At 53.2% G+C, this 10,484-nt stretch overlaps 1 protein-coding gene across 1 annotated transcript in view; it reads right to left on the minus strand.

Moving 5' to 3' along the window:
- Positions 1-1,755: 1,755 nt before the first annotated feature.
- The window catches only part of LOC116543769 (adenosine deaminase 2-like), a 24,455-nt gene continuing 15,726 nt past the window's right edge, over positions 1,756-10,484 (minus strand). Inside the window, exons 3-5 of the mRNA XM_032269607.1 lie at positions 6,912-7,039; positions 5,094-5,184; positions 1,756-1,911 (exon numbers count right to left, since the gene is read on the minus strand). Of these exons, the coding sequence (XP_032125498.1) occupies positions 1,756-1,911; positions 5,094-5,184; positions 6,912-7,039 (375 nt within the window). The remainder of the gene's footprint in view (positions 1,912-5,093; positions 5,185-6,911; positions 7,040-10,484) is intronic.

Genomic DNA, 10,484 nt, shown 5'->3' on the forward strand with positions numbered 1-10,484 from the left:
GTTCCAATTCATACACATTATATACATGCATCAAAATATCACATGTGACCAGGTGTGGTGGCTCACGCCTGTAATCCCAGCACTTCGGGAGATCAAGGCGGGCAGATCATTTGAGGTCAGAAGTTCAAGACCAGCCTGGCCAACAAGGTGAAATCCTGCCTCTACTAAAAATTCAAAAAATTAGCCAGGTGGGTATCAGGACCCTGTATTCCCAGCTACTCCAGAGGTTGAGGAACAAGAATCGCTTGAACACTGGAGGCAGAGTTTACAGTGAGCTGAAATCACACCACTGCACTCCAGCCTCAGCTATAGAGTAAGATTCAGTCTGAAAACGTTTTTTTTCCATGGCTCACGCCTGTAATCCCAACTCTTTTGGAGGCCGAGGTGGGCGGATCACTTGAGGTCAGGAGTTCAAGACCAGCCAGACCAACACAGTGAAACCCCATCTCTATTAAAAATACAAAAATTAGTCAGACATGGTGGTGCATGCCTGTAATCCCAGCTACTCCAGTGGCTGAGGCAGGAGAATCACTTGAACCCAGGAGGCAAGGCTGCAGTGAGCTAAGATCTCACCACTGCACTCCAACCTGGGTGATGGAGTCAGACTACGTCTCAAAAATTTTTCATATTGGTGTAGAATGGGATCTTGCTATGTTGCCCAGACTGGTCGCAAACTCCTGGGCTCAAGTGATCCTCCTGCCTCTTCCTCTCTAAATTCTAGGATTACAGATGTGAACTATTGTACCCGACTAAAACAATTTTTTTTTTTGAGACAGAGTCTAGCTCTGTCACCCAGGCTGGAGTGCAGTGATCCTGGGCTCAGGTGACCCTCCTACTTCGGCCTCTGAGTAGCTGGTACCACATGTGTGTGCCATCGTGCCTGGCTATGTTTTGTATTTTTTGTAGAGACAAGGTTTCGTCATGTTGCCCCGGCAGGTCTCAAACTCCTAGATTTAAGCAATCCACCCACATCAGCCTCCAAAGTGCTAGGATTACAGGCATGAGCCACTGCACCTGTGCCCAGACTAAAACAAATTTTTATAGCTGAAGTAGGATGATGTGGGTTTGCAGGATTATGCACCCACCATGAAAAATCAAAAAAAAAATAAAAAAAAAAAGAAGAAGGATTCTAAATCAGACTCCAGTGCATATCAGCTCTTTAACCCTGGACCACTAACACCACGCTTGGAGCGCTGGGCTCTTCATCTATCAAATGGAGATTAAAACACGAGCAGGACTGGGGTAAGAATTAGAAATAAATTAAAAATAATACATGTAGGCCGGGCGCGGTGGCTCAAGCCTGTAATCCCAGCACTTTGGGAGGCCGAGGCAGGTGGATCACGAGGTCAAGAGATCGAGACCATCCTGGTCAACATGGTGAAACCCCGTCTCTACTAAAAATACAAAACATTAGCTGGGCATGGTGGCGCGTGCCTGTAGTCCCAGCTACTCAGGAGGCTGAGGCAGCAGAATTGCCTGAACCCAGGAGGCGGAGGTTGCGGTGAGCCAAGGTCGCGCTATTGCACTCCAGCCTGGGTAACAAGAGCGAAACTCCGTCTCAAAAAAAAAAACAAACAAACAAAAAAATAATACATGTAAAGTGGCTGATTCTATTATCCTAGTTATTCCTTCTCCATAGGGCTGCTGTCAGGATTAATGAGCGAGAACATAGGACAGGGCTCTGGACGCATCTGCAGGCCCTATCCCTGAGGTGCGGCTGCCGTCCTGTCTCCCGGCAGCAGGCTGGAGTCGTGGCTAGAAGCTCTCCCACTGCCCTCCTCTGCTGATTCCCACGGGCTCACCTGTTTCTCCGGCGTGGAAGAAGTAAGGCAGCTTAACACCATCCTTGGCGGGAATCATCAGCGCTTTGTCATAGTAGTGCAAGGAGTGGCCAGTGTCCTCATGTCCCACCTGCAGGACAGAGGGACAGGAGGCGTCTGCGGGGCGCGTGCCTCACTTGCTGATGGCGCCCTTTGTAGCCCGTGCACACCCTCCCTTGTACCCTGCTGCCACTGCCGGGACCTTTGTCATGCAACCTTTTAAGAATGGCAAGGAGCGGCCAGGCGCGGTGGCTCACGCCTGTAATCCCAGCACTTTGGGAGACCAAGGCGGGTGGATCACGAGGTCAAGAGATCGAGACCATCCTGGCCAACATGGTGAAACCCCGTCTCTACCAAAAATACAAACATTAGCTAGGCATGGTGGTACGCGCCTGTAGTCCCAGCTACTTGGGAGGCTGAGGCAGGAGAATTGCTTGAACCCAGGAGGCGGAGGTTGCGGTGACCCGAGGTCACACCATTGCACTCCAGCCTGGATAACAAGAGCGAAACTCTGTCTCAAAAAAAAAGAAAAAAAAGAGTGGGAAGGAACATAGTTGAGAAAGAAAAGAGAGCTCATTTGTCCCCTGAAATAGTTCCTCCATTTTCTTTTCTTTTTTTTTTTTTTTTGAGATGGAGTTTCACTCATGTTACCCAGGCTGGAGTGCAATGGCGCGATCTCGGCTCACCGCAACCTCCGCCTCCTGGGTTCAGGCAATTCTCCTGCCTCAGCCTCCTGAGTAGCTGGGATTACAGGCACGCACCACCATGCCCAGCTAATTTTTTGTATTTTTAGTGGAGACGGGGTTTCACCATGTTGACCAGGATGGTCTCGATCTCTTGACCTCGTGATCCACCCGCCTCGGCCTCCCAAAGTGCTGGGATTACAGGCTTGAGCCACCACGCCCGGCCTCGAAGTTCCTCCATTTTCAGAGTTTATGTCTTGTATGCCCCCAGCCCCTTCCACCCTGGCTCCTCACAGCACCTCCCAGGCCCAAGTGCTTCAGCCCTGAGCCTGAGGTGGGCAGGGAGGGAGGAGAAGGAGAGTCAGAGGGAGACCTAAAGAGACCTAGAGACGGCCAGGCGCGGCTCAAGCCTGTAATCCTAGCACTTTGGGAGGCCGAGGCAGGCGGATCACGAGGTCAAGAAATCGAGACCATCCTGGCCAACATGGTGAAACCCCGTCTCTACTAAAAATACAAAAAAATTATCAGGGCATGGTGGCACACGCCTGTAGTCCCAGCTACTTGGGAGGCTGAGGCAGGAGAATTGCTTGAACCTGGGAGGCGGAGGTTGCAGTGAGCCGAGATCACACCACTGCACTCCAGCCTGGCACCTGACGACAGAACAAGACTGTCTCAAAAAAAAAAAAAAAAAAAAAGAGACCCAGAGAGTGTAAGACAAAGAGAGAATGAAAGCCCGGCCCCAGGAGTCAGAGGACTCCAGCCACCACTGCCAACCACCTCTTGTAGGCCCCTGTGTGTGAGTTTCCCTCAGTTTCTTGCCTATAACAGGAAGAGCAACCACACTAAAACCATGCTTTTCAAAGTAAGCTACACACAGCCGTGGGGCTCCATAGCTGAGTGCTTTAGGATTAAAAGGGCACCTTTTGGCTGGGTGCAGTGGCTTACACCTGTAATCCCAGCACATTAGGAGGCCAAGGCCTGGCCAACACAGCGATATCCTATCTCTACTAAAAATGCAAACATGAGGACCAGCGTGGTGGCTCACGCCTGTAATCCCAGAGCTTTGGGAGCCCAAGGCAGGTGCGTCACCAGAGGTCGGCAGTTCGAGACCAGCCTGACCAACATGGAGAAACTCTGTCTCTACTAAAAATATATACACACACACAAAAATGAGCTGGGTGTGGTAGCACAGGCCTGTAATCCCAGCTACTTGGGAGGCTGAAGCAGGAGAATCGCTTGAACCCAGGAGGTGGAGGTTGCAGTGAGCTGAGACGGCGCCATTGCACTCTAGCCTGGGTAACAAGAGCAAAACTCTGTCTCAAAAAAAGAAATGCAAAAATGAGTCAGGCATGGTGGTGGGCACTTGTAATTCCAGCTACTCAGGAGGCTGAGGCAGGAGAATCGCTTGAACCCGGGAGGTGGAGGTTGCAGTGAGCAGAGATCGTGCTATTGCACTCCAGCCTGGGCAACAGAGCGAGATTCTGTAGACCCTCCCACCTTGCCCCCCCCCCGCAGTTCTGAGATTACAGGCATGAGCCGCTGCCCTGGCCTAATCTAGATTTTATTTTTTGATGGAGTCTCTCTGTGGCCCAGCTGGAGTGCAGGGGTTGCTCCACCCCCTGAGTTCAAGTGATTCTGCCTCAGCCTCCCAAAGTGCTGGGATTACAGGCGTGAGCCACTGCGCCTGGCCAGCGCCACCGCTCTGGGTCTAGAGTCTTAATGAGATTAATGAGCTTTCACCTAAGAAATCTGTCCTGGCTGTGCTTTGATTTGGTGGGAGGGTGTGGGACAATGACAACACCTATGAATGCGCAGCTTCGAAAACAGGTGTGGCTGGGCATGGTGGTTCACACCTATAATCCCAACACTTTGGAAGGCTGAGGCAAGTGGATCATGAGGTCAGGAGTTCAAGACCAGCCTGACCAACACGGTGAAACACTGTCTTTACTGAAAACACAAAAATTAGGAGGCTGAGTCAGGAGAATCACTTGAACCTGGGAGGCGGAGGTTGCAGTGAGCTGAGATCGCAGCACTGCACTCCAGCCTAGGTGACAGAGTGAGACTTCGTCTCAAAATATATATATAGATAAGGAAGAAAATGGAATAGAAAAGAGGGCAGGGACAAATATCACTGCCTTGAGTATTTGCAAAGAGCAGGCTCCATCCTGGACTCTGTTTCCAGATATTATTCCCCACCCCCCACCCTGCATGCTACAGGGGGCAGTGAGGGTTTTCAGAGCCACACCTGGGTGAGCAGTGTGGAATAGAAAAAAGGGCACAGGCAGGGCCATGGGGAATGAGACCATCACTGTCGTCAGAACTCCCTGAATGCCATCCTTATTCTGGAACTTTCCTTGTTAGCCAACTGGCTGCTCTCCCTTCTCCAGTGACTGCCATCCTCCGCAGGCCCCTGAAGAGGATCAGCACTGAGCTCTGAGCAGCCCTGCTGGGCAGGCTGAGCCTGTCCCTGCGATTTTAGGGGTACCAAATGCACATCGCTTTCCCGTCCCAGGGAGCTGCCACTCCACCCAGACAGGCATCCCTGCATGCACCCTTAACAGGCAGCCCTTGTGTTCACAGCATGGGTTACCAGGTCGAACCCTGCCACCACCGTGGGGAACTTGGTCCGGAGCCCCATGGCTGTTCGGATGGATTCTGCGATGACAGTCACATCTTTGGATCTGCGAGAGAGACGGAAAAGCCAGGAGACAGTGCCCAGCACGGACAGAGAGCTACACACCCCAGAGCATGCCCTCTGTGTGGGGCTGGGCGGCCCTGAGTGCACAGCAGCCGCTTCCCAAACCTGAGGCACCCCTGCTCTCCTGACCCCACCCCGACCGGGCCACTGTGACCCCAAATCCATTCTTCTTCTTCATTTTTTTTTTTTTTTTTAAATGGGGTTTCACCATGATGGCCAGGCTGCTCTTGAACTCCTGACCTCAGGTGATCCACCCACCTCAGCCTCCCAAAGTGCTAGGATTACAGGCGTGAGCCACCGCGCCTGGCACAAATCGATACTTCAAAGACAACTGCTGGCTCTGGGGGGACCTGTAGTCTTTGAAAAGTAGGTGGAGTCAGAGGACCCACGGGAACAGTCTTCTTTGTCTGCATTCGGAGGAGGCAAGTGGCCTTGTTCTCAACTCTCCCTGCATCTCTGTGAGGGGGCATGGACGTGGATGCCGTTCAGGGACAGCTGTCTGTCCACTGGACACCTGCAAAGGGCCACAGGTCACCCAAGTCCCTGTTGAGTTGACTGGACCTGGTAACCATCTGGCCTCTTGCTGATTACATCAGCAGGACCCTGGGCACTGCAGAAACCCTACCAGGGCAAGGCAGGCAGCATGACATAAAAACCCCAAAACAGGGTCTGGCGCAAGCCCACAACAGGCTCCAGGTCTCTGCCCTGCCACTGACTCTCCGGCTCCAATCCTTGGCTCTGTGGGGGCAAAGCCTTCCTGGCCCGCTCCACCCACGGCCTCTCCCTGGAGCCTAGGCGAACCTGGAGGCACTGGTGCGCTCAGCTTAGCCCTCACACCCTCCTGCCATTGGCCCTGGCAAGGGGCAGCTGGCACGAGGGAGCCGCTGAGCAGAACCTGGGCCCATCCTGCAAGCTCCCTCCTAGGGGGACGGGCACACAGGCCAGAGCTCAGCTCCTCCGGGGCCCAGGCCCCCTGGAAGGGGAGGGGACTCAGAAGGACTGGGCTTGGGAGGAGGCTCCTGGCGAGTCAATGCCCTCCACAGCCCAGGCTTGTGGGTGGGTGGAGCAGAGGAGCCGCCGTGCTGATCCTTTCGCTGCCCACCCTGTGCCTGACTCTGAGTGACCCCACTGGCTGCTGCCCTTGCGGCTGTGGCCACAGACAGGTCCCAGCCTTAGACTGGCTGCTCTTTAAAATGAGGGGAGAGGTCCTGTCTGGTAAAGTCAGGACGCTGAAGCTGCAAAGCTTTCTGTGCTTCCCTGGGAAAAAGAGTGGGTCTTTCACCCACGTGCCAGGCCACGCACGTGGTCCTACTGGGGCTCTCCATATGCAGACCTGAGCCGGTGCCACTCGGGACGTCTCCCTGATCAGGGGCTCACACGCAACCGAACGCAGAACAAACTGAAACCAAACAATGGGCCAATTATCCAAACATTCAGGCTAAACCATTATACCTGAGTCACCCAGGCCGACATGGAGTCACAGCCAAGACTTATCTGGGAAATTGACACGCTCTTCATTTCGGTTTGGTGGTGAAGACCTGAACTAGGAGGGGCTTCAGGACCCATCCCTCCTACTGTCCTCACACACAGAAAGCTCCTTGGCACCCGTGCTGGGCGGCGTCTCCCGAACTGCCACTCCCCTCTCAGCCCAGCAGCTCCGCCTGCCTCCCAGTCTCCCAGCCTCAGCTCCTCAGCAATGTTCTCTCTCACCTGTCATCCGAATAAATGATTTTGATTCCAATAAACTCGGGGTGAGTTTCCACAAACTTCTCAGCCACTTCCTGGTAAGTCTTCACGGACCACTGTACGTCATGCCGCTCTCCACTGAGTTCGTATACCTGGGAGGGAAGCACGGCCAGAAGCCATCAGGCCAGCGGAGCGAGGCACCTCTCCCAGCCACCCCCTCCCAGCCACCCCTTCCCCACCACCTCTTTCCCAGCCGTCAGCGAGCTCTGGGAAAGTAGACGGGGACAGGGGACCCACAAAACTGTTTTATTTGCTTGTGTTTGGAGGAGCCCAAGTGGCCTTCTTCCCAAAAGTCCAGACAGGCTGGAATTGCGCTTCCCTTGTTCAGGTCCTCTATGGCCTCAGATGTCTCGGCTGCTGCATGGGGAATTCCTAGCTGGCTCTGGGTTAACACTGATGGCTGCCTGTCTCCTTCACTGCTGGGTTACTGCACTTAAAACAGCACCTGGGGCAGGCTGTGGTGGCTCACGCCTGTAATTCCAGCACTTTGGGAGGCCGAGGCAGCAGATCGCTTGAGGTCAGGAGTCAGACCAGCCTGGCCAACATGGTAAAGCCCCTGTCTCTACTAAAAATATAAGATTAGCCTAGCAGGGTGGTGCATGCCTGTTAACCCCAGCCCCAGCCACTGGGGAGGCTGAGGCAGGAGAATCACCTGAACCCAGGAGGTAGAGGTTGCATTGAGCCAAGATCACACCGCTGCACTCCAGCCTGAGTGACAGAACAAGACTCTGTCTCAAAAAAAAAAGAAAAAAAAGGACGAGCATGGTGGCCCACGCATATAATCCCATCACTTTGGGAGGCCGAGGCGGGCAGATCACGAGGCCAGGAGTTTGAGACCAGCCTGGGCAATATGGCGAAACCTCGTCTCTACTAAAAATACAAAAATTAGTTAGGCTAGTGGTGTGGGTCTGTAATCCCAGCTACTTGGGAGGCTGAGGCAGAAGAATCACTTGAACCCAGGAGGTGAAGTTGCAGTGAGCTGAGATCAGGCCATTGCACTCCAGCCTGGGTGACAGAGAAAGACTCTGTCTCAAAAAAAAAGGAATTTCTGCAGAAACTGTGGGGTGAGGGGGATGGGAGCAATAATAGGGAGGTGTCGGCTGGGCACAGTGGCTCATGCCTGTAATGCCAGCACTTTGGGAGGCCGAGGTGGGTGGATCACAAGGTCAGGAGTTCGACACCAGCCTGGCCAAGATGTTGAAACCCCGTCTCTACTAAAAATACAAAAATTAGCTGGGTGCAGTGGCGCGCACCTATAATCCCAGCTACTCAGGAGGCTGAGGCAGGAGAATCGCTTGAACCTGGGAGGTGGAGGTTGTGGTGAGCCGAGATCGCGCCACTGCACTCCAGCCTGGGTGACAGAGTGAGACTCTGTCTCAAAAAAAAAAAAATATGGAGGTGTCGATTACTTCCATGACCATCAGTTAAGCCCCCATGATGTAAAAGAAACAGTGCTGGGCATTGGAAGGGATGAAAAAGTGCTAACAGTCAAGATGGCTGCCCTCAGGAGTGACAATATAGTCAGATAGACTTGTGCCACCAAAATCAGCTCACACGTGTAATCCTGGCACTTTGGGAGGCCAAGGCAGGAAGATCACTCCAGCCCAGGAGGTCAAGACGAGCCTGGGCAATGAGTGAGTCTCTGTCTCTAAAAAGGAATGAAAGAAAACAATAGAGTCAGTTCTAAAGAGAAGCACATGGCCTCCCAGAAGCAGCAGTTTGTGGAGACTGGATGGGGTCAGAGAAAGTCGCTAGCCCTCACCGAGTGAAGGTGGCTCCACACAGAGCCAAGAGCTGCCTGGAAGGGGGCTGTGCAAGGAGCCGAGGTTGAGACCCTCGGTGGGAGCCGGAGCTGTGCCCTTGCTAAGGAAGAAACACCTTCCTCCTCACTGGAGTCAGCTCTTGCCTCTGCGGCATCTCAGGAGCTGGGTCCACCTCCTCTGCTCATGTCTTACCTGCCCCTTGCCTCACTCCTGCCTCCCCAGCCTGGGGGCCTCCCACCTGCCTCCAGGCTGCAGCCATCGGGTACCCTTTGTCTCTGGGCAATCCCCCATGCCCGAAGAGCAGCCCTGCAGCTCTCTGATCTCCAGGGTGCCGCCCTGCTGCCTGGGCAAGGCAGTAGGGGAGCAAGCTGCGAGGTCTCTGCTCTCCGCTGGTGCTTGCTCTTCTGTTTCCTCTGCTGCCCCCAGGAAGCCCCGCACGTCACACAGCCCCCACACCCTGCACCTGGCCAGGGCATTGGGATCACTCTGCTCAGACAGTTTCCCTGACTGCCTGACCTGGCACAGACATGCTCGGGGCCACTGAACACTAAGGCTGCCAGAGCGTCCCAGAGGGGAGAACCTTAGGTACTGTTCACTCCGAATCTGGTATTGTCCATTATTCGTATTATTATTTACTGAAGGGGGTCAGAATATGTCACCCCAAATAGGCCACTTTAGCAGAAGGACTATTTTTAGCTGAAGGCAATTAAGAAGCAGCAAATGAAGAAAGAGCTCCTTGCCCACGTCAACGTCATCTGCCTCAATTTCCCTTTGTGAAGGTGTTGACCTTCCCTCTCCTAGTACCAGGAGAATCACCATTTTCATTAGAAACAGAAAGCTGTCACCAAGATGGGTCCGCACAAACCAGCCTTGCAAAATTGCCCTTATCTCCCATGAGTTTCCCCCGAATGTTTACCTGCCCACAATTCACTCTCCCTAAAAGCCCAAACCCCTTTTCCTTCTTCTTCTCACTTCTTCCCAATTTATTACCAGTTGGTGAAATGGAATATAAGCCCCCAGTCTAACTTCTTTGAGTCATCCCACCTTTTCAAGGAAGGCCTCCATCTATCTGAGCACATAACAAATGTTTAGGCCAGGCGTGATGGCTCGTACCAGCCATTCCAGCACTTTGGGAGGCGGAGGTGGATCACCTCGGGCAGATCACCTGAGGTCAGGAGTTCGAGACCAGCCTTCCCAACATGGCGAAACCCCATCTCTACAAAAAATACAAAAATTAGCCGGGCGTGGTGATGGGTGCCTGTAATCCCAGCTACTCAGGAGGCTGAGGCAGGAGAATCACTTGAACCCGGGAGGCGGAGGTTGCCCTCCAGCCTGGGCGACAAAGCAAGACTGTGTCCCTGCCCCCGCAAAAAATTAAACTTTTATTTTTGCAACAGTCTTGCTGTGTCTTCCAGGCTGGAATGCAGTGGCGTGATCTTGGCTCACTGTCTGTTTCACTCTTATTTTCTCATGGATACACTGTAGAATTTTCCTGAAGCCACATCATGTGTGATATCATTCTAACTAATAATGGATTATGTGCTTGTATTTAGAAAATGTCTCAATTTTGGCCAGGTGCGGTAGCTCACACCTGTAATCCCAGCACTTTGGGAGGCCGAGGCGGCCTGAGGTCAGGAGTTCGAGACCAGCCTGGCCAACATGGGAAACCCCATCTCTACTAAAAATACAAAAAATTAGCTGGGCATGGTCGTGGGCACCTGTAATTACAGCTACTTGGGAGACTGAGGCAGGAGAATCACTTGAACCCAGGAGG

The sequence above is a fragment of the Sapajus apella genome, unplaced genomic scaffold (genome assembly GCF_009761245.1).
Source record: "Sapajus apella isolate SASKATOON/1434 unplaced genomic scaffold, GSC_monkey_1.0 scaffold195, whole genome shotgun sequence".
NCBI classification, from domain to species: domain Eukaryota; kingdom Metazoa; phylum Chordata; class Mammalia; order Primates; family Cebidae; genus Sapajus; species Sapajus apella.